We start from the raw sequence: 26,828 nt of genomic DNA on the forward strand, positions 1-26,828 counted from the left end.
GGAAGCCCTCAACCCGCCAGGGTCTTCTCTGAATTGTTCCTGTATGTGCTGGGCTGATGGGGAGATTCACGCTGTGTCACGTCCAGAGGCTTGCACCGCAGGTGGCTTGCAGCGCCTGCCAACTTGGGTTGCATGGTACGGCACCTTCATGCCTCCTCAAAACGAGTGGTTTTGTCTTTCAGTTCCGCAACTCCCTGCATTTGCTCATGGAGACTCTGAATGCGACCACGCCGCACTATGTGCGCTGCATCAAGCCGAATGATGAGAAGCTCCCCTTTAAGTAAGTGGGCTTTCAGATAAGCAAATGTGTTCAGCCTTGTAGCAAGAGTGTGCTTTGGACCTTTCCTCTTGCCAGAGTTTTCCCGCTTGTAAAGTTGTTCCTGTAACTGGAAGGTCCCTGTAGTTTGCTGGAGTTAGTTCTCTTGGGTTTCATTCATTTTATCATTATATCATTATTATATATTTATTTATATATTTAATTTATGCGATAAAAACTAATGCAGGTCCTAGTAATTCATAGATATACTCTGCTAATTCTGAGCATTCTTGCTTTGCAGTAATAGGGTCTTTGTACAATTTCATCGTAGAATCACTTTGATTTAAATAGTTAGAGTACTAAACCGTGAAAAATAGTAGAGATAGGATTGAAAGAGTGGAGATAAGTAGTGTGCTTGCAAAATGGCTTGTAAAATTTATTAAAAATGTCTTGGTGCTTCCAAAATAAATGTGGGAAAAGTAAAGATGTGACTTGTATCAACTTCAGGCAGGTTTCCAGATGAGTGAACAGCTGAAGCAAAAAGCTAGTCTTGATCTTCCTCTGTAGTTCAGAGCTGTATTGCAAGCTGCAAACACTGTGGTCAAGTAGCTGTAAGCCTTTTTTGACTTCTTGGCAATGTATTTTTACCCAGTTTTGTTCCCTGTAACTCCAAAAAAGCTTGTCCATTAGTATGCAGGGACCTCAAAGATCTCATTGTGATGTCTTCTAAAGACCCTGGCATAAACTGCAAGTGGTGACATTTAAGAAAGTGTTATGATTGTAGCTTGTAAGCAGTGAGGCATTGCCCTCCAGCTGATCCAATGCAACCTGAGTGCTCCCAGTGAGCATGATGCCACCTCAGAGTGAAGAGACGGCTCCAGCATTGTCCTGCAAAGCAGGACTAAGCATCCCTGAACAGGCTCACCCTTGGCCATGACATGCTGGTGGGTATGTATCCTCCAGGAAGCTTCCCTGGCTCCATGCTTCTCCTGCTGCAAACAGCAAAGCAGAGGGTATTAATAGTTAGAAGAGATTCAGGAACTGGCTTGCAATTAACTGATTCATTAGATGATTAGTTAACAGCTCTGGAGAAGGCTGGCAGTGCTGGGATGGTGGTTTCTGTGGTCTGTTGTATCAGTTTCATGTACCATTTTGTAGATATTGGAGAAGCTTAGGGCCTCAGTCTCATGTTGCCTATTGCAGAGGTTGTCCACTTAAATGAAATTCAGCATTACACTTTTTGTTTGATTGCTTTCTTTAGATAAAGCACAAAAGTATTTTCTAACTTTCTGTAGTGGGAAGTGTGGTAGATGCTCTGCATGGTGAAATGGCTTAACCTTTCCAAAGGGTGTTTCCAAGACTCCGTGTCCCTACTCAGTTCTACCTTCAGCCCATCCTTCTTCACTTCTTTGCCTTTAACTTTGCAATTCAGTTTTTCATGTGATGCTCAGGATACAGTGAACATAACTTTATAAATTTGCAACCTCCTGCTTGTCAAGGTGCAGTAAATACCTAAATTAACAAAGTTATACTTCTAAGATGTTATGGGTAGCAAATACCAGGAGGGTAATTCTGCTTGTGTCTGCTCGCAGTCTGTGGTAACTTGGTCCAGTGCGATGCTCCCCACTGGCGAATGTCAGGATTTGGGGAACAAATAGCAAACAAAAATAGACCTAAGAATGGTCTGGAGGTGCAGTATGCAGGTGCCTAGCCAGCAGCATTGCAGGAGTTGCTGTGGTCTGGAAACTACGCAAGAGTGCTTTGTGTTGGGGTGGTGGTGTCACATCCCCATCTACAAGCCAGAAAGCACTGGTTTAGGTGTCTTGTACTGGGGGCATTTCTGCAAGAGGTTATCTCCCTCCTCACTCATCATGGATTGCTTAATTGAAATTATGATCTAGAAATCTTGCTCAATGTTGATCTTGCTGCCACCAGCTTTGAGGAATTTGTGTCCTTAGCGTGGTGTAGAATTGTACGGCACAGGGACAGTGGGTTGTTTTGACATTGATGTGCAGTTTTGGCCTTGCTTTGGCAATGTGCAGTTGAGATCCTGCAGCAAAGAGTTAAATAACTTTTACAAGAAGTACAAGAAGAAACTAGGATGAGACAGAAACAAAGCAGGAATGTGATCTCGCCTCTAGAAGATAAGGAAGCAGCATGAGCAGTAGAGAGTAGCCTATAGTGAACAGCGCTATGGGAGGTGTTGTGTGAATTTGACTGATCACTCAAACTCTATTCATAAGCAGCTTGCTGAGTTGAGAAAAAATGTACAGGCCATAAAGACTGAGAACGGGTTAACGGACTGGCTTTTAAGCCTTGGGTTAGGGGTCTGGTTACAAACCATAATCGAAGGAACATTGATGGTATTGACAGTATTGTTAGTCTTAGTATTATTTGTTCCTTGTTTGTTTCAATGTTCACAACAAGTGATGAGTAACTTGATCGAATGCATGTTTAAAACAAACAGGATTTGGATTGCTCAAAAACAAGAAGGGGGAGATGCAGGAGGGGGCCTGGGAAGCAGGACCACAAGTAACAATCAGTTAGCTGAAAGGAATGTGCTTGAGCTTGTGGGCCGCAAGCCCTGGTGATAAGGGACGTGAGAAATTACTGAAGGGTATAGAAACAGGGACTAAGTTGAGACTATACAAGGCATAAGACGGTTGGTTTGTCAGCTCGCTCAAGGATGTGGTGCAAGAACTGCAGAATTGTTGTCTTTAACTATTGCTGAATTGCTAAATACCTAGTGTGAGATCCTTGCGGGAGTTGCCACACAGTTATAGAATAAGCAAGTTTTTGAACTGATCAGAATAAGATGTAACAATTGCTTGTGTGTATATGATCATGATATTAGGCTAATTAAAGTGACATTTGCTTGCATCAAGCTGTGTCCTGTCTCTCAATCGTGGCAGCGTGGCTCCAGTAAAGTCTATTTGTTTATATGTACAATTCGGGTCTCGAGAATATGGGGCTGGCTGTGAATGAGTCTGCATTTCAGAGGCACTTGTGCTGAAAAATACACGATGCTAGGAGGCATTAGTGAAGAAACATCAGTGGCACTGCTCTAGGTTAGCACTGAAGTATCTTGTAGCATGCAGAACAGTTGGTATTATGTTCACTGTTCAGTAAAAAAGAACAAATACCTTTTTCTTTTTCTAAAACATAACATTTTTCAGCTCACAAGAGCATTAAGGTTTTGCTAAAATGAGATTTAGCCCAAGAAGAGATAGGACCTAACAGCAGCCTTCTGGTACCTACAGGAGCTACCAAGAGGATGAAACCATGCCCTTCACTGTGGTCTGTGGTGGGAGGACGGGAATGGATAGCTACAAATTGACATGAGAGGTTCAGATGGAGATACTGAAACTTTTTTTTTTTTTTTTTGCCTCCGTGAGGACAGTCTATCAGTGGAGCAGGCTGCCTGGAGAGGTTGTGCAGCCTCCATCTTTGGAGGTTTTCAGTCTTTGACTGGATAAAGCCCTGAGCTATAGGTCTGCCTCTTAACTGCCCCTGCTTTTGAATATAGGAGGTTGGACTAGAGAACTCCTAAGGTCCCTTGCACCCTGTATTACTCTCATTCCAACTTTAAATCTTGGTGCAAATGTAAGCTTTGTTTTGTAGGAAGGTGAGGGCTATCAGAACTCCAGCCTGGAGGAAGCGTTAGCACCACACAGTGGCATTTGCTGCATCTCACTGCAGGCTGCGTCTGAGGTTGATCCCTTGTGGAGGGAGAAGACTTCAAAGAGAGAGGTGCAAGGGGAATGCCTGACTTCAGCTTGTACCTTTGACAGTTTTCCTCCCAAATTCTGTTTCAGGCAGGGTTTATGATCTCTTGCTTGGGTTTCCAGGCCAAAAGCAACTTGTCAGGTGCTTCTATCTGCCATGGCAAGGAAAAAGAGTTCATAATAATGTGTATTGTCCTTTTAAACTCTTTTTTCAGCTTTAGTCTGTAGCTGGAGTTGTGGCTAGAGAAGGTCTTGGCTTTCTGTGCTGATAAATGACTGCAGCCGCTCTTGTTACTGCATTTCACCCCACTGAGCAGGGCTTGGCTGTGTTGCGGAGAGCTCCCCTTGTGTACAGCACAGATTGCCCTGGGATCTTCCAGCACTGAAGCTTCTCCATCCATCTACCGGTCCTGTTTCTTATTTATTGTTATGGAAACTGTACCCTTGTGGGTTCTTCCTTGAAGTGAGTGACAGCCAAGACTGATTTTCCACTCTGTGTCACGTTTGTGGTGGTGTAGTGAATAACTTACTGTAGACTTGATAGATTCAGGGAATTTGAAAATGCACGAAGTAGCAGGGGACTGTTTCTTATGCTGCTTTTGCACAGCAGAGGCCAGGCAGAACTATTCATTCAGGTTGGGCTTTCAGGAAAGGACAAGCAGGTACCCAAGAAGCTTTTGTTCCTCACCTTTGTTCTGGAAATCTGACACAGTTACGGACATCTGCATCATATGAGTCTAAGCTTGATCCATCAACCTCTTCCAGGGTCCAACATCTCGAGCTGAAGAGCTGGGACCTCTTTGTGCCTTCGATGTCAGGGGTGGAAGGGCGGATAAGTGATGGGGGATGCTGGTACTTGGACTCACTCACTCTCTGCAAAGATAGGCTGATCTGGAAGTGGGTTCATGCCAGGAACCAGAGAGAGCACAGCTCAAGTACTCAGCTGGAAGTTGGCACAAAGTTTGTTGGCACAAATTGCTGATGGAAATGAGATGCCAGTGGTAAGGGGTTGTGCCAGCTAAAAAGAGGAGGGCAGGCAGCTGGGAGCAGAAATACCTTGAATTTCCACATGATGTCTACTGAAACATTTAGTCTGGAACATGAATGCTGCTGTTCTTGGTAAACTTAAAGATTGCAAATCTGTGGGACCTGTTAATTACTCTGTTTTGGTGGAAATGTAATAGATCAGACTTATTTTGCTGTTGAATGTGCTTTTATTCTGGAAATATATTGTTGCCCTTATAGCTGCAAAAGTAATACTGTCTTGCTTGTCAAGGCAGCTTGTGGTGGGGTAACCTCTTCCCTCCTTAATCATAATTGTGTTGCTGTACACAGCTGGGTAGATTATGGCTGTAGAGACTTAATTGTAACGAACTGTTCTCTCATCCCAAGAGTACCACTTGGCATTGATAATAGGGCAATAGCGAGGTCTGTTGCACTTGAAAAGCACAATGTCTTGTGACATGGAGTGAAAATGTGTGACATCTGTGCAGCCTGTTCCCAAAGCAAGGCATGGGGTTTGTGGTTATGCTGAGGTTTGCAAGGGAATGGCTGTGGGCAAAAGCTATCCATGGACGTGTGGTTTCTGCAGCCCCTGTACTAATGGTGAGGACAGAGCTTTTTACCACAAATCAGAAAACAGTTCCTGTCCCCAGAAGAATCATTATCAGCTTGGTGGTTGATGTGGTTCCTTCTCACTGTGTTAACCTCTATCCTAAATATAACTGCAGGTTTGATCCGGTGAGAGTGGTACAGCAGCTGAGAGCTTGTGGAGTGCTGGAGACCATCCACATCAGTGCAGCTGGCTTCCCGTCCAGGTACTGTGCTGGGATTTGGTGTGGCATGCTACTGGTGTGCTTTACTCGGCAGGTTCACTCGTTGTCTGGGGAGAGGGAGGGAAAAGAAAACACTAGTGTTTTCAGGACAAACAGGTTTTATTTACGTTGGTTTATATCCAGTATAGATTTTTCCCTTTTTAATATTTTTTCTCATTTTGCAAGACCCCCATTAAGTCCTGGGTTCCTCAAGTCAAAGAGATTTGTTACCAAGTGATGAGCTGCAGAGTGAGGCTGCTGGAGGGTTTGTTGTGTTGTGTCCAGCGCTTCAGCTGGTGCTCTCAATTTGGTCCTCAGAAGTAATTTGCTGTGGTGAAATCTCTGAAAACACTGGTGCATGGCAGATAAAGGAATCCAGCTGTGATCCGGTATGGAGGGGGACAGCAAGAAGCAAAATAACAGCTCTATATCCTCTGCACTCATCTTCCCTGGAAGCAAATATTGCCCTAGAAGACTTCTTCCCTGCTTGCCTGAAGCTCCCCATACATAAGCTCCTTGCAGTGTACAGTTTGCTTTCCTTTCTGTGGTTTGTTTTTTTGGTTTTGTTTTTTTTTTTTTCCCTGGCTTTGGACACCTGCTGCAATAATCATTTCAGCCAAAAAAAATTTCATTATATTTGCAGAGAAGGAAAATAAGGGTTGTAAATTATTATTGGAGACTTTCACTCTGCACATCCAAAATACATCAGGTTTCAGACTCTTGCATCTCAAATGGAAAGGTTATAGGTGGTGTGGCTCTTGCTGATCGCGATACAAAATTCAAAAGAGGTTTTTAGGGCCTAATAAATCAGAAAACAAAATATAAATAAGCCCTGAAGATGACAGGGACAAATAATTGTAAAAAAAAATTATGCATCAATTGCATTTTAGTGCCAGGCAGCTTTGTGTTAATGTCAGCATAGCCATCGGCCTTTTTATATGGAACAAAGGAGTTATAAATATGCTCAGTAAAGAGTTGGCTAAGCGTGATGCTGAACCTCATGAGAAACTCCCTGCCCTGGTTTTTGGGCAGGTGTGTGCTGCCTTACCAGTTACTCTCATCTCCGCTGCAGCTGCAAAGAGCCTCTGACGATTGATGGCAGCTTCTGCGCATTGACATGAGGTGGCTTTGCTGCACCAAACCTCTGTTGGCCAGTGACCTCCATGGATGGGCAAAAACTGGTGATGGGGATCTCCTTAGCCAGCTGAGCTCAACGCCTGAAAAAGAAAAAAAGGGGGAAACAAAAAATAAAAAGTTTAATGGAAACCAATTTCTTTCTCTCCTCTGCCAGCATGGGAGGGTGGCAGAGGTGCGTGGAGATTTGCATCCTCATGTTGGAGGTCTGGCCCTGTTAGAGGACCCAGCACCGCCTTTGGCTCCCACCTCTGCAGTCTTCAGGGCATTTGCGGAAGTAACAAAGAAAAAGATGCTCTTAAGTTACACGATCTCTCAAGCCACGGCAAAGTAGTAAAAACCAGCCCGTGGGCTGGGTCTTCTCTTATCTGTATTGAAGTAGCTGCAGGGCCGGATCTGTTTGCCTATTTGCAGTAAAAGCCTTAAAGCAGTGCAACAGCTGTGGTTTCATTTGGAAGAGGCCACAGAAAGGCAGTTTTGTGCTCACTAAGCCAAGTGGTCATGTTCCCCTGGTGCAGTCTGCGCTCCTGGCTCTGCGGCGGTGGGTCCTGGGGAGATAGGGGGAGCTCCGGCTTGAGGGTTGTCTGTAGGTTTTGCTGCTGGTTTTAGCACACCTGCAGGGATACCCTCTGTTCCTCTCCATTCATTGTTTTCCTACAGACTTGCAGCATTTTCCCGTGTCTGCTCACCTAACTGTATTTTAGACCCTACAGTACTAAAATCGACATGTAATTAGTAACTGGGGAGGGGGAGCAGAGAGGAGGAACCACTGCAGCACCTGGAGACCAGACAAGATCTATTTATGGCAAATAATTGACTGGTACAAAGACTGCTCCATCCTGAAAAATGCAAAAGTGATGCTTTCAGCTCTGCTTGCACATGCTTTTGGTTACGAGGTCTTTTTCCCAGGACACTAAGAATAACAGAACTCTTCCATGACCGCAACTTGTCAGCTTTCTTCCTCCAGGGCTAAAAAAAAAAAAGGGTGCAAACAGCTATTTCAGCCTTTGAGAGTGACCTTCTCCAATTCAGTGTTTGGGATGCTTCAAGGAGGGGTTTGGGTTTTTTTTCGTGGGTTTGTTTTTTGGGTTTTTTGTTTGTTTGTTTGTTTTTAGTTTTAGTGTTCCTAGAAGATAATTTTACACAGGAACAATTCTGCACTAAATAAGATACTCACTTTGGGTTCAGGTATTCTTTTACCCTGTTGGTCATAAAATTCCAGTCTTGAAAATCCAGACCTAGGAGATGGACAACTTCATTGAAAGATTCTGAATAATTGGTATATTTGAATTTGCTTTATAAACCAGCTTGGGAAAACCTGTTTCCACAGGATCTTATTTAGTGGGAAATGTAATAGATGTTTTAGATCCTTCTGCATTTTTACATCCATGCAATCTTTCTCAGTTTTCGTCACAGTGAGCATTGATTATTCCTCTGTATTTCCTTATATTTTACAGACAAGTCAGATTATCATGATTGATTAAGGATAAAACCAAAAAGGAGGGTCACTGCTTTAAATTTTAACCATGCATGAAGGCTGTAAATTTAAACCACTTCAAATAATAATGGGAAACTTGACCTTTGTGAGTTTTGTTTCACTTCACTGTAAGCAATTCACCTGTAGAGAAACGGGGATTTTTCAAAATGTTTTATCTCAAGAAAAGGGGGTTTTTTACAGAAATAGGAGAAAATGTTCACTTTCATCCTGTAGTATTTACATCTAAATATTTTCCAGCATACTGTCACTCTGAGTTACTCTTCTCAGATGTGGCCTTGGGTCAGATATGTCTGGGTAAAGCCACCTTCTGCTGTTACTTCACGCTTCTCCATCACAGTTACTTTATGACTTGAGGAATTGAGTGTTTTGAGGCTTTGGTAATTTTTATCTTTTTTTACCTGGTTCCTTTAAGAAAAAAAAAAGTTTTAATATAATTTTTAGTGTTCTTCAACCCATGTAAGTCATGATGTATTCCCACTGAAAGGTGAAGCCTCACACTCTGCACTTCGGGTATGCCTGGCGTTATTTTATCATTTCCATGGTATGCTGTGCTTTGCCGCTATCTCAAGTAAATTGGAATGAAAACGTATCATTTGGTTTGAAATGTATTTGTTTGCATATACGTAAATGACTGTGATGAATGGACTCTCTCAGATGTGTAGATAGTAAATCTGTCAGCTTGCATGGGTAAAGTATGGAAGATGTCTCTGTACTATAAAACCATTCATCTTCTTTATAGAAACTGGCTACGTAAGGATTAGTCTATAGAGAATTAACTGGTGTAGATTGCCATTAGTAACAAAATATTCTTTAAAACAAGGTTTTACCTTGCATTTTGTCAAAACTCTCTGGTTCTGATGGTTTTCAGTCAGTGGTACCACATCACTAGATTCCCACTGTGCTGTCACTCTCAGTAATGTTGTCTTTGCAGTCTCGCTGAAACACTCTTATTGTAGTTGTTATGTATGAAATTTATTGTTGAAGTATTCTTGGCCTTCGGCTGCTTCCTGTGGTTGCTGGAGCTGACTGTCAGATGCAGCATCTTTGTATCAATTCCATACAAAATCACAGCTGTTAAACTCTATAAACATTAAACATTCGTAATTGAGATGTATCGTGGGCATCCTTGGATATAAATTTTTTCGTTTTTTTGATAATGTGTGTTTAGCTGTTGTGCAATTATTTCAGGGAAATAAAAACTATAAATGACTGGCTACCAGCAGTTCTGTTTACCCACTCCCCCCACTTGCAACAAAGGTGTAATATGTAAATAGCAGGTTTTTCCCCCCTCATTCAGCTCTTTGAATATATTCCAGATAATTTCAAGCCATGCCAGTGTGCATGTTTCAGAGCTAATTGAAAGGCAAATCTGTTCTGCTGCAGTAAACAAGGCAAGAGACATTTTCTCTATGAACCACAGATTCTAAAATAATTTAATGTCAAATCTTGGCTCAGATATTCAACCTGTGTGCCCGCAAATAGGCCTTGGTCCTATAAAATGACCCATAAAGCCCAGCTCCTTACTGAGATTACTAAAATATTGATCCCTTCAGAGGAAAGTACCACGTGATGCTGGCGGGATTTCTTAACGAAGCCAGGTTTGCTCAGCACACAGTTGCTAAGATGATCTTGGGTGATGGGGGGCAATGGATTTATTTTCCCTTAATGGGAAAATTCTGCATTCAGTTATTTTAGGCCAATGAAAAAAGCCATATTATGGTGAAGTTATAAAAGTGTCAGACTCTTACTATATTCCTTTCAGATCTTCATTCAGTGCTGCTGAAATAATGCTACTGTAATCACCCTAAAACAATAGGTTGGAGATGTTTTGGCTAGTTTCTGACTGCTTGGAGAGGTGCTTTTCAGAGGCTTCCTTGGGAGTCAGAATTTCACCCTGTTTCTTACTCAAGCTCTCCCTTTAATTGCAAGGTTGTATTAAATCCAGCTGGCTCTACAGCACGAGGGCTGCTCTTGGGTTCGTAGCCCTGTGATTTTGGGCAGGAGCAGCTTGTTTGCTTTGCACCCGGTTGTGGCTTCGTGTAAAGCATCCAAATCTTGTTTTTCAAACTGCAGATAAAAGGCTTAATCTGTGGGATGTGTTACGGTTTATTCCCTCTGTCTAATTCCTAGAGATGACACAGAAGTAGGTGAGCTGACCAAGTCTCCTGCTCCTGCCCAAGCCCTCAAGCATCCTGCTTGCTGCTCAAGCCCAGGGAGGTGGTTTTTTCCACAGGCATAAGTTATTTTCCTGTGTCCTTCCATTCCTTATATTGCCTTTTCCCTTTAGTGACCTGTGCTGACTTCAAAGCAAACAGTGTTTGAGCTTGACAGTGCTTGACCTTAGCTCTGAGATTATTATTTTTTTTTTCCTCTTGGGAAAGTTGAGTAGTATCTGTCTCATCTTTCGTGCATCTTTCTTCCTCTTAGTTGCACAGGTACGAAAATTCTGTTTACAGCCCTTTGCCTACCTGTCTGGTTCTTATAACTTGATAATTACAAGGTATTGTATTTATTTAGTGGTCCTTGGTGGTTTCTGGCCTTCCAGTACCTAAAGGGGGCTTAGGAGAAAGATGGGGACAGATTTTTTTAGTAAGGCCTGTAGCAATAGGACAAGGGGGATGGTTTTAAACTCAAAGAGGGGAGATTTAGATTAGCTATTAGGAACAAATTCTTCATTGTGAGGGTGGCGAGGCGCTGGTAGAGGCTGCCCGGGGCAGCTGTGGGTGCCCCGTCCCCGGCAGTGCCCACGGCCAGGCTGGGGCTGGGACCCACCTGGGCTGGGGGGAGGTGCAGGGGGTGGCCAGGGAGGCTTTAGGGTCACTCCAACACAAACCATGCTGTGATTCCAACTCCTAGCAATGAGAGGTGCCCATGCTGTGTGTTTTGTAGCAGCATCCTGAAAACCTAGTTTCTGCTTTTAATTTAATACCTGTCATCGAGTTGAACCAAGGTGTAACCTTCCTGTAATCTCTCCTGACCTGCTAAGTGCTAGGGTAATGTGGCACATCTTCTGTCTCATGCTAGGAATCACTTTGTGAACAAGCAGGAGGGAAATATATTTTCTTCTTTTTTCCTTTTTTTTTTTTTTTTTGTTGTTGAAGATGTGGATGTTGAACCTTTAAAAAAAAAAAAAGTCATGTATGCAGAAGAATGGGGGGGAAAAAAAAAAAAAACGTGTGTACCAAAGCATTCAGCTTTGGTATTTCTGCATTAGAGAGATCTCCTGTGTAGGGTTGGGGGATCATGTTTGTTTTTCTCAAAGCACGTAGTTGTAAGGTAATTCTATACTGCTTTGAACCTGAAGTTGTTTAACCAAGCATGTTATATTAAACCTGAGTGCTTTAATTGTTCCTTTCTCTGGGAGGGATCCTGTAACAGCACCTATGAACCCATTCAGTTTTCTTTTGCTTGTGAACTGGGACTGCAAATATTCCAGTGAAACTCCTGAGCCCCCATGTAGCAGAGCTTTTGTCTTGCTTGTATTACTGTCCACAGAATATCAATGTGATCTATCTCAGGACTGTCTTCTGCTAAATCAGTGAGAATGGTGGGAGCAGCAAAACAGCCTGACAGCAATCAGTGAGCTTATTCCCTGCCACTTCCAATGTCTTGTGTGAGACCTAATCCTAATAAGTGAGTTATTTATATTAAAGATGGACTCAGATAGAAACAAGTAGAAAATCAGTTTTTACCACCTTGTGAAATGAGAACAGGCTCCGAAGAAAGGCCCTCTGTGTAGTGACTTATGATCTGTTTTTAAGGAACTTCTGCAGGTGTCTGATTCTTGTTTGAAGCAGCTGCAGGATTTTGCCACCTCTGTCTTGGGGCAGGAAGGTGATGGATTTCGATGCTTTCTGCCCAGCTTGGACCTGTGTCCTCAGTTACATGTTGCCTACCCACCATCTGCTCTTTGCTGGAGGAGCCTGGGTGGCACTGCAGGATGGTTTCTTCCTCTGAATAGCATCAGTTAGGAATATCAGTCCCTAAACTGACTCGTGCAGGTTAATGGGAATACCCCTTCCTGGCATTTTTTCCTCCCTGCCTGAAGCTCTCCCTGGCTTGAGTAATACCTAAGCCAGGCAGGAGGTCTCCAGCATCGCGTGCTTGGCTGCGTGCCTCGGGAACTGTGTGGTTCGCTTCTCCCATTTCATTTGGGTTTGACTTGGAGCTGCGTAAGCCTCAGATGTGCTTAAAATGAACGTGGGTTTTATTTGCACAGTGCAAAAGGATGAGGTTGCAGGTACAAAATGGGAAATGTAATTACAAATCCAAGGCACCTAGAAGCAAAGAGAAAGCACATTAAAGCTTAAACCCTACATGCCACAAGCCTGTAGTCTTGCATGTAATCTTTGTGCTTAGTTTTTCTGTACCTCTCCCCAGAGAGAGCTCCCCCTTGCAGGCTTTTGTTGGGTTTTTCAGGGTGATAATCCAGTACTTTTAGTTATTTGAAGGGTGGGTAGCCTTGGCTCTCCAGCCCCAGGGCTAGCCCATGTAGACAGGGGTGAAATCATCACTAAATCTGGCTACTTGGGAGCTACTCTGACCATGGGAAGTCCTCTGATTACAATTTTGTCCTTGCTCCTCTCTCCAGGAGCCCTCCACCTTACCTTGCATTGCTTCAAGTGCAATGCTAAAGACTCTTTCTAGTCTTTGCCATTCCCATATATCTTTGCAAGTGATGTCCTGGGTGCTGTGTGTCCGTGCAGGAATTGTGTGGTACTTCCCAATTCTTAGCAGTTGTTTGTTTGTTTTTTTTTTTTTTTTTTTTTTCTTTGCTCGGGTGGTGTGACACCTCACCCAGCCCCACCACTGCAAACTAGGCAAGTGTAAGGACCCATTACAAGCATCACTGTGGCCCATTGCAATTTATTTTGTCTTTCTTTCCCCTCTCTGTCTCTGGAAGTGGAAGAATTTGGTTTAATAACACAAAAATAAAGGCATGCGTGGGGCTGCTGGGCAGAGGATGACATGTTTCTATGGCTCCTCTTCATACAGTTTTGGCTGCCAGAACATCCATGTGGGTGAGGATCAGGCTCACAGATGGTTTAGTTGAGTGAAGGCAGAAGTAAAAATATTTGTAATCTTCTTCTGTCTTCCTTTGACATTTGTTCTGTGTGGTTTTTTTGAAATAACAGTGGCCATACTTGACATTGCTGGACATGCCTAGTGTTTTAATTAAAAACTCAGGGTTTTGAGGGGTTCATAACTCACTGTGTTCATTTGGAGGAGGTTGAAACTTGGCAGATGCTGAACCAATTTCAGGATCTGGTCTGCAGGCTCCACATCTAACAGTGGCAGCAGGAGATGATATTTCCTAGCAATACTCCAATTCCTGCAAGTACTGTTGTGTGTTTGGAAGCTTGACTACTGGTGATGGTGATGGAGGCATCTTCCAGGTAGCTGCTTTGTCTTTTTGGAGTCCAAAGATCTTGGTTTTTAAGAGTGTCAACGACAGACCTCAGCATGGAGTGATTAGTGAATTAATTGATTCAGATTAATATTCAGCAGAGTTTGGAAAAGCAAAACAAGGAAGAGTTTCTATTTGATCCATTCTCTATCATCTTATCAAAATTTCTTTTAAAATTTTATTTGCCATATCAGGAGATCCGTGATATCTTCAAATTTAGCATATCCTTTCTGAAGGGAACAGCATTGTTGCATTTGACTGGTAAAATGCAGCAGCCTGGGAAGGACATCAGGAGTGAAAACAAGCTGGTCTGTGGCCTTTCTGTTCCAGGCTAGAAATGCACTGATAAGGTCACTTGGTGGCAGGGGAGGGCTGAGACTGGGGGCAGCTTTTGGGTGACCAGACTTCTTTCAGGTGGCTTTGTTCCATACTGAGGGTGGTGGTGAGAGATCCCTCAGTATATGAGTTTCATATTTTGAGTCCTCTATGACTCCAAATGATTTATTTTAAGGAAATAATGCCCAGCATGCAGACTAATATTGTGTATTCTTTGCTTTCAGATGGTCCTACCATGACTTTTTCAATAGGTACCGTGTTCTGATGAAAGAGAGAGACCTCTCTAAGAATGACAAGAAGCAGATCTGCCAGACCCTGTTGGAAGACCTCATTACGGTGAGCTGGGACCAGATCTTTGGCAATGATTCTTAAAGCATGGAAGCTTGTGGTGTTGATGTGATCTGAATTGCTCTTCCTGCTCCTGCTTTACCTGCTACTTGTGCAGGTGCTTCTTCAGTGTAGGCAGCTTGGGGCTTTTTCAAAGTGAGATAGTCTTGTAAGGGTGTAGCCGAGAGGAAGCATGACATGGGTTCTCTTGATTGCAGTCAAGCTGAGTGTGCCATTTCAGTGCTGGAGAAGTCCAGAACTATCACTGACTGTATGTGAACAACTGGCCACATTTAGAAAATACATCCCCCCAACCCCTCCTTCTGGTTTTGGCTAGCTGGAGCTGGAGCACATTTTAGAGGTCCAGCTTTGGACAAAACCAGGAACCTTAGTCAGTCATTAAATGGCTCTTTGCACAAATGAGTAAGAGAAAAAAGCAATAAATGCCCTATCTTGATATGTGGGAGACTTTTAATAGCTATTAATGTGCAGAAAAAGCATCCCATAGATTGGGACTTTTTTTCCCTTAAGCAAATAAGGAGTCTTTGCCACCTCTCCTCAGCAAAACCGTACTGCTCAGACTTGTGCATTATTTTTAAATTGCAAATATGCACACAAAAGTTTCTCGCTGTTGACCAGCCCAGAATGTGCACAGCACTTTAGCCAGGTTGTAATTTTTGATTTCTTGTTCTCCTCGTGGGATTTTGAGGAATTTACTCAATTGAGTTCCTCTGCAAAAGTCGTTCTCTGTATGCACCAAGTGTTTCCCTTAGCTACAGAGCCAGAGTGCTTGTATGATTTTGGAGATGTAAGCCTTAACCTTTCTGAGAAAGAACTATCTGGCATCACATTGCTCTATTTAACTAAAAAAAAAAAAAAACAACAAAAAAATCCCAAACCCCCCAAAACATTCAAGATTTGTCTAAGTGTATCAAACTTAAGACTGAATCCTAGTGCTGCATTCCTCAGTTGGTATATAGAAGCTTAAGTTGTTTGGAATCTAATAATATCTTCATCACCTAATTAAGAAGAGGTGTGAGCTGAGCTGATAAATTTGGTTCAAGGTGTTTTTTTTTAATATGTGTCTACTGAGCAACATAGACTGAAAAAAAAATGTTTGCGTTAATTAAATTTAGTTTCCTTTATGTTTTTGAAAAGGATCCAGACAAGTTCCAGTTTGGACGTACCAAGATCTTTTTCCGTGCAGGCCAGGTGGCATATCTGGAGAAACTTCGAGCAGTTAAGTTCAGGGCTGCCACAATCACGATTCAGAAGACGGTGAGGGGCTGGCTGCAGAGGGTCAAGTACAAAAGGCTGAGACAAGCTGCAATCGTCATCCAGTGCTACACACGTGGGCACCTGGCACGGAGGTGGGTCCTGGGAAGCCCTCTGAGGAAGAGCTAGCTCGGAGGTCAAGTGGAAAAATGCTTTTGGGTACTTTGTGTTTTCAATCTGTTCCATCTCGTAGACTTTAAACTTAAGGTTTCATGTGAGAAGCATTGAAAATGCTCTGCATGGGGTGTTGCCTTTCAGCCCTGTGAAAACAAGACCCATATTGTGCATGTAGGTACTACTGTGGTGGAAGTTTCTGTGCTGAAGTCAGGACTCGTTCCTGACCACTCTCTCCAGCTTTATTTGGGGGCAAAAGATGAAATTTCTTTGCCTCAAACTGATTTCATATTGGTATTAATTTAATTTCTAGGTGCTGGGCCAGGGTTGTAACATAGGCAACTAGGTTATAATCAGATGACTAAAGTACTCTGAGGAGTTTAGGTGAAAGAGTTTCACAGAACTGATATTTTTCTGGGACTTCCTTTGGCAAAGGGCGTTTGGATCAGCCAGGGAGCAGTTTGCCTAGTTGGTATGTGTTCCTCTTCTGCAAGGACCAAGTTTGTGCCTCCTTGGTATCCCAGGGGAGTTCTCAGAACTGATTTACTGTATTCTTTGTAACGAGAAAAATCAGTCCAAATTGCTGGCAATGGGGCTTTTTACAGTACAGAGTAACAGAGCTCAATGTTTAACTCTCTGTGTGCAGGAACCTGAAGCTACCTTGTGTCAGTGGCTCATTGGGATTTCTGTAGAGAGCGCTGTACTGGAGAGTGCTACTGCTAGTAGGAGATGTGGGGTTGGTGTAATGTAATAGCATCCCAACACACAGCTCACCTTGCATCTTGTGCCCCATATTGGTGTCAAACACTGCCATTCTCTTGCATCTAGCCAGGCTGGCTTTGGGCGATTCACAGGTAGGAGTAGATGTGGGTCCTTTCAGATTTGTTTCCCTTCTTGTTTTCTGCTCCAAGAAGCTGTGGTGTGTGAGCTATGTTGTTTGGTTTTGAACAGCAATGTTCTCACTTGCTCTGAGTCAGCATCTGCCCATCAGAAGTACTTCTACCTAATCTGCAAGCCCAATTAACTCTGCTTGCACATGGGCAATAACAGGTGCTGCCACTATGCTACAAGGCTCCTGCACAGTCACTTCTTCACTCCTGATTGCTGAATGAATATCTATTTCTATCAATTATTGAAGCAACTAAAGGTGAAGAACTTCCATGTTCTTCCAAAATACAGTACGATTTAGAGGAAATCCTTGGAATGAACATCAGAGATGCTAGCTGGATTTTGTGCTTGTGAAGGAATTCAGGGATGTGAAGATCTCAAATAAGCAAAGCTTATTTGACACAAATAAGCACAGGGTTTTCTTGTCCTTGGAAGTTTAGGTACTTCTCTAGGCTGGTGGCTGCAGGTCCCTCTCGCAGTCTTATAGCTGACTTGAAGATAAGGCAGGTGATACCTAAGCTGTGAGAGGATGGTTAAGAAAAAGGGAGAGTCGGTGATTAACTGCCCCTCCTGTGGGCTCTCCACGCATACTTACAGGCTTGGACTCTATATTTGACTTCGCATCAGCCATCCATCCTTCTAAGGAGGAGAGGAGGAATCCCTGGTGATGCTGAAGTGATGGTGTATGAGCTAAAAGAGTGGTTGGAAACAGATGTGCCAAAACCACGTGCTGCAGTGTTTCTTCAGTGTGTTTTTTTTCAGTTCTCATCTTTGTGCGGGTTTTGTAGGGATGGATGTCATCTAAATAACTGCTTTCTCCTCTTTCTGGAAACAGACCATCACTTGTCCTCTTCTGTAAGCTCTAGTTCAGTGGGTTCTAATGAGAAACCATTAGCCTTGACAATAAGAATATATAAACCAATCCGATATGGCTCTTTAGTTTTGATAGAGGTGGATGAAGTATCTATATGATGCCTCATGCTGAGAGCAGTAAATGAATCATAAATTCAGCAAAATGAGCTAATTATCAAATCAAATGGAGGTTTTATGGACATATATTAACTAGTGTAACAGCAAATTGAACATGAATTCAGTTGGAGAATGGGGAGCAACATGGCATGGAATTGACCACATCCCTTATTATTTACTCTGTTGAGCTGCTTCAGGCTCTGCTCATGAATGTTGCCAAACCAGTGCACACTGGTTTAAATGTCAAATCAATTTGCTGCCGTTTTCACTGAGTCGGTAGATACCCTGTGTGATGCTTGCTTTTTATAGTTAGGGAAGTGATGGGGCCAACCTGGACACTGTTTGGCTGAAGCATGTAAGGCAGAGAGATCAAACCAAGAGAAAAGTGGGGAAATATTTGGGTTTAATGCTGTTTAGGAGTCATGAGGTGTGTTTATTTCTGATCCCAGTGCTCCTGGGTGCCATGGACGCTGATTGCCTGCGTGTTCCCATAATTCTGGCAGACATGCTATCAGCTGCTCTCTTCTCAACCCTGTTGCTGGGATGGTCTGTTTTGAATACTGTCAAGCTACTTCTGGGCAAAAGGTTTTTCTTTCTGCCCAGTTTAAAACTTACTACAACGGGAAGAAGGGGAGTTTAGTTTTACCCCTAATCTCTTTTCTGTGCTTTGCAGACTGGCTGAGCACCTGAGAAGGACGAGAGCTGCCATCATTTTCCAGAAGCAGTACCGAATGCTGCAGATCCTCCGAGCTTTCCAGAGGGTCCGCACCGCAACCATCACCATTCAGGCTTTTGCTCGGGGCATGTTGGTCAGGAGGATTTATCACAAGGTACAACTCCATGGAGCGTCTTTGCATTAGAGAAGAGTAGGAAGAGCCTTTATATTTACCTCCACTGGCATAGCACGGTGGTGTATTTATTGCGGCTGTTTTGATGTTTTACAAAGCCGACAGCCTCTGGTGTTTCTGGAGAGCATGTGGTGACGGCAAGCATTGCCATTTAAAGCAGTGCAAGAAAAAAAGATTTTGGCAGCAGCACCTCAGTGGAGCAGCTAAATTAAATTAGTCATTTGGCTGCCAGGAGGCACTGTGCAAATCTGGAAATGTCATTTGATCTAACTCATACTCAGCAAAAACCTCCCTGGTAACCCCAATTTGTGTCTGAGCTGTGCTGCCAGTGCTGTTTCTAGTATGGTAGGAAGACCAGTAGGGCCTGTCATGGAAGGTATCAAGTTATTTATTGATATAAATCCCTTTTAAATTAGTTCTAACCACTTAGTATTCTGTGTTGGACCAGGAGCTGAAAGCAAGGAATTAAAGGTTGATGACAGCAAGTGATACAGTGAGAAACTGCCTGTCAGGAAAATGAAAACAGCTTTGGGGAACCTTCTGTCTACTCCTCAGGTCCAGCCTTGTTTTGGTAGTTACCTGAATTTCTGCCTAGATGTAGTCACGAGAATACTCAGAGAATATCAGAGGCACAATGAGCCGAGAGCCTGTTCCTGGAGATGATGGAGGTTACCTGGACTCCATGTAACCCATCAGAGAGATCAAGGTTGTCCTCTGAAACAGTGCATCTGGATGCTGCTGATCAGGAATTAGTGCTGCCGCTGCTTTTTCAGCATCTGTTTTTCAAATCGGAAGCCTCTGCAGGGGAGACAGCCGGTCCAGCGTTTAAACTGTCTTAAGGCAATGCAAAATCTTAACGAGGTGTAGAAGTCGGCTGAAGTTCAGGCCTCTCAAATCTGAACATCCTTAATCTCTGGAGCACCCAGATACAGGTGTTGGACATTGGTGTTGGTTCACGTGCATGCTCAGCAACAGATGCAGGGCTGCAGGTGATGCTCCGTGGGGTCAGGGCATGCCTTGTGCCCACCAAGACTTTGCTGTAAGGCTGCAGTCAGCCTCAAGGCAATTCAGTAGGGTTTCTTCTAGCTCTTTGGGTACCCCCAGTGTTTTCCATCTAAGACTGCCAGGGCTGGAGACGTATAAAGCTCGTTACAGAGTAACTCCTAGTGCATCCTGAGTTCACAAAATCCCTTTATTCTGAACTAAAATTTGTAAGTGCAAAGAAAACCTTAGGGTGAAACAAAGGATTTGTAAGAGAAGCTGATATGTTATCTTTTTTGAGACAACTTATTCCAAACTTACAACAGCAAAGTGTCTGGTAATCTGTAAATTCTGCTGCGATTTCTTTCCTCACAATACTGCAGCATAAATCAACTTAAAATTATTAGCAGCATGCTGGTCATATCTCTTAATATTCAGCCTTCAGTTTTAGAGGAAGGAATTAAACCACCACCTACTGAAAAGATTGCTGTAAATTTTGGGGGAGAAATTGAATGCAAAAGTACCAGCCTTTTCACAAAACCAGATAAGAGTCTGTAGAAATTGAATCGTGCAAGAGAACTGGCTGCAGACTGTAGTGAAAGGACAGGACTCGAGGATTTTATTTGGAGGTTATTTGCATGGTAAGAAATCCCACTGGGGCAGTGTTTATCTGCAGTACAAATTATCATAATACAGGGGTGCAACACAGGGGAAAAAATCTACAAACCTGTTCTGGTTTGAGTTATATCTGATGCTGAAGAGACAATAAGTTTATTGCTAAGTGTTGGTGCATCTGTTAATGGCTATTTATTCTGCTAGCTGTGGATCTCATGGGTCTGAGTACTGGTCCCACTTGAGCCTAGATGTCCCCCATCCCCATTGAGTCTTCTGCTTGCCAGCCAGGATCATACCCCCCATTTCTCTGGCCTGACTCTAAAAAGAGCAGCATGGCTCCTAAGGGAGGACTGGATGTGTCTTGCCTGCATCAGTTGAGCACAGTGCCTAGAGAAACCCCCCAGGAGTGGGGTTTGAAGCAGTTCTTCCCATCTATGAAAGAGGATGTGAAAGAACAGCCTCTATCTCCTGCCGTCGCCCCCTGTACCTACCAGGACGTTCCTTCTTGGAGGAGAAGCCCTTTCAAAGGCAGATTGGGAAGTGCTGAGTGCCACGTCGCAACCAAGCTAGGGCTGCTGCTACCTTTACAGGTGACTTTTTCCTTTGATTTTCCCGTTTCTACCTGTGTTTTGTAGATCCTCGCGGAGCACAAAGCCACCATCCTCCAGAAGTACACCCGTGGCTGGCTGGCCCGCACTCGCTTCCGCCGGGTCAGGGATGCTACCATTGTTCTGCAGTGCTACTACCGGCGCATGAAGGCCAGGCGGGAGCTAAAGGCGCTGAAGATTGAGGCCCGATCAGCCCAGCACCTGAAGAAGCTCAACATTGGCATGGAGAACAAGGTGGTCCAGCTTCAAAGGAAGATCGAAGAGCAGGTACGTCCTGAGCTGTGCTGGGACAAGCATGCTCCTGCTTCAGCTTTGCCTCTCTTCTGTTGTCCTTCCCAGGAAGGATTTTATCTTCCTGTGATGTCTAGGAAGGATGTCATGGTAGCCTTCTGCTACTGCTGGCCAGCCATTTGTAAGGGACACTGCCGTGGAAGTGCAGATGCACTTGGATCTTGGGTCTCCACCTTGTCTGAAGAGCTTGCTCAGTAAGCTGCAAGCACTGCATTGTAATTGTTGTGAGAACTGCCCAGAAGAACTCGGAAGAGGAAGGTAAAATGGCAGTTTTGAAAAAACTTCAAAACCCAGGCCAGCTCCATGTGAGATCCCAATGTCAAACAAGCTTTGGGCTGGATTGTTCCATTGTGCTTTCTGCTTTGCAAGCACTGAGGATGCAGTGTCTGCCACAGTTTTTTTCTTTTACTGAACTGTATGTCTTAGGAGTCATGTTACTTAGAAGGTCAGCAGTAAATTGGGGGAATACTCGCTTTGCAAAGTAGTTTGAGCATATTTGTGTTACTAGACATAACAACTGTGCAGAAGTAAGCCTTGATCAGGGGTGAGATGGTACCATGGAAGCGACAGATGCCTGTGCGAGTGACTTGATGGTCTTACTGTGACTACTTGACCACAGAGAGGTCTTCATCAATTGCTGCTTGTCATTAATGAGCTGCAGAATAATAGTTTGATTACACATGTAGGAGGGTTTTCCCACCTACTAACGTGTACAAGTTACTCTGATAAATACCCTCTACGTTGCTTCCCAGTGCTGTACAAAGATTTCAGGGATGAGTATAAGAAAAGCTGAATAGGGCCCCATTGTATCCACCAATATCAGTGGGGAAATTCATATCCACCTGTATCCTTAAACAGCCTTTTTACAGGCAAGAGAAACGTTCTCTGTAAGTCAGGAGACCTAGTTATTTGTAATACCAGTTATTAGCAATCGTAGTTTACCAGTCTATATGGGATGTTGACAGGGATGCTTATATATCACACTTGGTTTCCTTGCTGCCTTAAATCTCTCCCATCCCTATGTGTATGTATGACACAAGAGTTCCTGCCATGAAGATGATGAGAAATGACTCTGTGTTGGCTCAGATACTGCAGAGTCAAGACACCCAGGGATTTGCATTACTGCTGGCTGCTTTCATTGCTGTATTAATTGGCTGCAAAGTGTGCACCGCAGTAGAGTCTGACTTTGAAACCGCAGTGTTTCAATTTAAAATGCCTGATTGCATCCTTAGATTTTGCAGACAAGCCATAGCTTAGGAATGGAAAATGTTGAGCGTAAGGTTTTCTTTATATATTAGAAACCTGTTTGATATGACCCTTCGTCTGGAGGGTATTCGGTTGGATTAATTAGGATGAGTCATTTCAGGTCCAGGTATTTGAGCTGAACTCATGCAATGAGCGTGAGCGTCAGTGTTAGGTCTGCTGTCTGCTGGAATTGGCAGTGGAGCAGCAGTATTAATTTTTTTGATCGCCCACCCCCCCCCCAGTTCCTTGCCATTTACTGATTTACTGCTAGGAAAAGTGCAGGGGTGGAACAATAAAGAAAAAACAATCTTTGGTTAATGTTGGCTTTCCTGTTGGGACTTACGAAAGCAGAAGAAAGCTCTACTTTAGGGAAGGAGGCATGGAGAGCTTTTAAGTAGGCAGAAATAATGGGCTGGAGCTTGTCTTGATCTCCCTGGATCTCTGCACAGACCATTTTAAAGGAGTTTGCTGCTTTGTGTGTAACTTCTGCAGGAAAGAATTACTGCTCTGTATTACTCGCTGTAGTCTGTCCAGTGAGATAATTTCAACCCTTGTTTCAAGACTGACAGGTTTCCCTGGGATGCTTTGGAAGTGCTAATAAGAAGTGCTGTTCTAGTGGAATTTCCTTTCAGTACACTGAGTTTTTTTCTGGCAGCAGTGAATTTGTTGCACCGTCATTTCCCAGAAATATCTTGATTTCAGTCCTCACTAATCCATAAACACAACCTTTCAAAATGCCAGTGAAATTTGTAAGAAAAAAAAATCTGCAGGTAACCTGGAGAGCAGCAGTTGTATTGTTTTCTGACTAGCCATGAAAGAAATGCTTCCATTGCAGCTGCTTTAACTCATGCATGAGTAGAGAGATGCGATACTCCCTGTGCCCCTGGGGAAGAGAAAATCTTTCTTTAAAAAGATTAAAACCTATTATTGTATGTCAGCTTCATGCACTCTAGTATCTGTAACTGGGCCTATTTAATGCAGTTTCTAAATCAGGTGATGTAATTTTTGCACATACGAGAAAGGTTTAAATCTGTTTTGCTGCGAAATATCCATACTGGACCACTTTTATCTATCCATGTTGGGCCACTTTTTTCTTTTTTTCTCTTTTCAGTTAAGTGAGTTTCTGTGAATGTGTGTGTTGTAGCTGTGTGAGATGCTTTTAAGGCTGTTACCTAATTTAGTGTTGTGTTCACGCAGCCAATAATTAGACTCACAGTGAGCTCCCTACACTGTCTCTGCAAGCGGCAGTATCTCTGGGAGTGTTTATTGTGACTAAAGCTAGTTTGGGTACCAGCAGTGATGAAGTTGTTGTCTCTGCAAAATAAACTCTAGATTGCTTCGCAGAGCGTGGGTTGGAACCGGGACTGTCATAGCTGTGCTAGGCTGGATAATGATTTAAGATAAAGCAAGTTCAGGTTTAGTGGGGTCTGTGGAGCAACCTCCAGCTGCAATGGAGACCAGCCATTTTGGTATGAGACACTAAATGCTCTCTCCTGTCTCTAGCAGCCTATAACAAGAAAAAATACTCCTGTGCATTTGTCTTGTATCTGGGTTGAAATCTCAGTTGGCTGATGCTTAAAATTATATACATAAACCTTGGGACACAAAGCCATGAAACGTTGTGTGTCGGAAAACGAGCAGAGACTGGGGGAAGCAGCAGAGTTTCATGAACCAGAATGATTATTGCCATTCTCTATAAAGCTTTTCTCTCTGAATGGTTCTCTTTGGAAATGTCTTCAGTCATGCAGAAATACTAAGTCCTTAATACTGTATGAATGCTGAATTTTTATGTTCACTAATAATTCTTTACAAGGAACAAAGGAAAAGATGTTAACATCCCTTATTTACTTGTTTTTCCATTTGAGATGTCTTTATCTTGCTTCAGAGTGCTGAGACTGCAGGGAGAGTGGTGTGCTTCGGGAGGTCACCTATAGAGGGGCCACAAGGATGGTCAGAGTGATAGTAGAAGAAACAGTCCTGTGAGCCACATTAGGAATCTAAGAGACTAATCCGGAGTATGGGTGGGGATTTTGGTATTTGCCCACTCACCATGCATTTGTACAGGGGCCTGTCTGGTCTGGAAGAAGCTGTGTAGACCTAGAAGATAAAGTTATCTACTTTCATGGTTTTTTTTTCTTTTTTTTCTAGGCTATAAAATTCTTTGAAAACTAACTTTGTTGTACAGGAGCTATTGGGAGCCTTTGACCCTATCACAGAGATAGATCATAGCTTTTTTTTTTTTTTTTTTCATTGAAACTTTTTCTTGCTTACTTGACTCCGGTGAACATCTTGGAGGAAGAAGCTGGATCTCAGGATGTGTGACTTTGCACCTTTTCTGCTCATCCTGACCAGTCAAAAGCTATAAATGAGGACTTCCCTAGTCCATTGACTTTTTAAAATGATACATTTGTGTCTTAAGACTCTTGACTTCTGGCTTCTTCACTTCAGCTTATCTTGGCCTCCACATCAGCTAAAAACTTCAGGACGGAAGGAGCATTTTCACATGAGCTGGTGTAACAATGCTGGTTACTAAAGCTCTGAGAAACAGTGAAAGGCTGAGTTCATAGACTCACCGAATGGTTTGGGTTGGAAGGGACCTTAAAGCCCACCCAGTCCCACCCCCTGCACCTCCCCCAGCCCAGGTGGGTCCCAGCCCCAGCCTGGCCGTGGGCACTGCCGGGGACGGGGCACCCACAGCTGCCCGGGGCAGCCTCTGCCGGCGCCTCCCACCCTCACAGGGAGCAATTCCTTCCCAATATCCAAGATAAATCTTCCTTTTTTCAGTTGAAAACCATTCCCCCTTGTCTTATTGCTACATGCCCTTGTAAAAAGTCACTTGTTTAAAAAAAAAAAAAGTTAACAGACTACTGTGACACTTACCTGGTCTGAACAATGAACTCTTGTCAAATGTTTTCCAGCAAGACCAAGAAAGGCCCAAACTGGTATCTGTGATACATAAGTAAAGTATCTACCAAAGCCCCGTTCAAGAAAGGAAAGCCTTTTGAATCTGTTGTACAGTAAGTGATATGAGCCCCGGTCTTTAAAGCTGTATTAAAAGCTTTCAGAAAGGGAACTCTAAAAACCAGACTACATGTTAAATTGCAAAACAGTTCATTTGCTCTCATGATTGTCTCCCTGAAGTTATCAAAGCTATGTCGTAGGCTCTTTACTGAAGCTCTTGGTCTGTTGTGAATGTCGTTTCTGGGGCTGGTTAATAATGATGCTGTTTTATTAGTCACTGTGTAGTCCCCATTGACTTTGATTTGAACCACAGAAAAATCAAATGAGGCTGCTGAATTTTAAGGTCTCAAACCTTGGGAGCAGATCCTTGCTAAGTGCTTTAAAAGGGAAAATCTGAGCAAATAAAGAGGTGATTGAGCTGGCACATGGCTTAAAGCTGGGATTTAGGGAGCTTTTTGTGCTCGAGGCTGCAATTATGCTACAACTCATTGTCACCCCAGGTTCCTGCAGGCCTAGGAGACAGGAATAAAAGGATAAGCTGCAAACCTGATGTTACAGACAAAAAAAATTGCAAACCAATTGCATTAAGCAACATTGTGTGGAAGCTGTAATATAAGTAGGATTTTTGGTTTGGTTGCCAGCCGCTACCAAGCATTGTTTGCATTTGCTTCAAGGTTTATTTAAAATTTAAATTAACATCAATTTAACAAATGCTTGTATAATTGTTACCAAAATATTATTGAGCTTTTGTCACAGTTTGGAATTGTCTTTAGCTTTTAGCATTTTCCTGGAAATGTTTGTTATTGGAAGTTTATTACCCACCATGTTCAAGGATTTTTAACGGTTACTTTTGTAGTGCATCAGGTGCATGCATTGATCTTGCTTATGGTCTGTCTTTCTTCTTTTGGGGATGTTGGCTGCAGAACAAGGAATACAAACTTCTGAATGAACAGCTCTCTACGCTTATGTCATCCTACTCCTCTGAGGTGGAAAAGCTGAAGAAGGAACTGGCACAATATCAGCAGAGCCAGTGGGGTGACAGCAGCCAGCTTGTGAGCTTGCAAGAAGAGGTGGGGCACCTACAGCTGAAGCTTGAGAAAGCCAACAGTGAGAGGAAGGTTATGGAAGACAGCTACATTAAGGAGCAAGACCTATTGAGAAGGGTATGTCTGTTTGTCACATCTCATGTTGTGTAGGTCTCCTGCAGGTGGTCGTACTGGTGAAAGTACGTAAAAAAAATAGGTCTGAAGGGGAAAGAATTATACTCTTTAATTCAGATTTTTTTTTTCCTTTTTGTTAATGAATGCCCCTAAATTTTGCCTTTGTAGCTAGGTCACAGGGCAGCAAGGGCAGGTGGATATCCCTGCAGGAGCAGCGACTGCCTCATGTCAGGAGGATGCCCCATCTTGATGCCTTTTGTACTGCCAGCCATGAAGAAACTCCACAATTCCAGTCCCATCTGGAAATAAGGGTGGTTAATAAATGTGGATATGCAAGAGCGTTGTGTACATAGTGATTCCTCACAGTATATAGTAC

At 43.2% G+C, this 26,828-nt stretch overlaps 1 protein-coding gene across 1 annotated transcript in view; it reads left to right on the plus strand.

The window, feature by feature from the left end:
• Positions 1 to 26,828, plus strand: part of MYO5B (myosin VB) — a 152,398-nt gene that overhangs the window by 84,152 nt on the left and 41,418 nt on the right. Inside the window, exons 16-22 of the mRNA XM_080371670.1 lie at positions 183 to 280; positions 5,712 to 5,798; positions 14,395 to 14,506; positions 15,656 to 15,867; positions 18,417 to 18,573; positions 20,823 to 21,062; positions 26,216 to 26,455. Coding sequence (XP_080227796.1) covers positions 183 to 280; positions 5,712 to 5,798; positions 14,395 to 14,506; positions 15,656 to 15,867; positions 18,417 to 18,573; positions 20,823 to 21,062; positions 26,216 to 26,455 — 1,146 coding nt within the window. The remainder of the gene's footprint in view (positions 1 to 182; positions 281 to 5,711; positions 5,799 to 14,394; positions 14,507 to 15,655; positions 15,868 to 18,416; positions 18,574 to 20,822; positions 21,063 to 26,215; positions 26,456 to 26,828) is intronic.

This window comes from Falco punctatus (genome assembly GCF_963210335.1).
Source record: "Falco punctatus genome assembly, chromosome: Z".
Classification (NCBI taxonomy): domain Eukaryota; kingdom Metazoa; phylum Chordata; class Aves; order Falconiformes; family Falconidae; genus Falco; species Falco punctatus.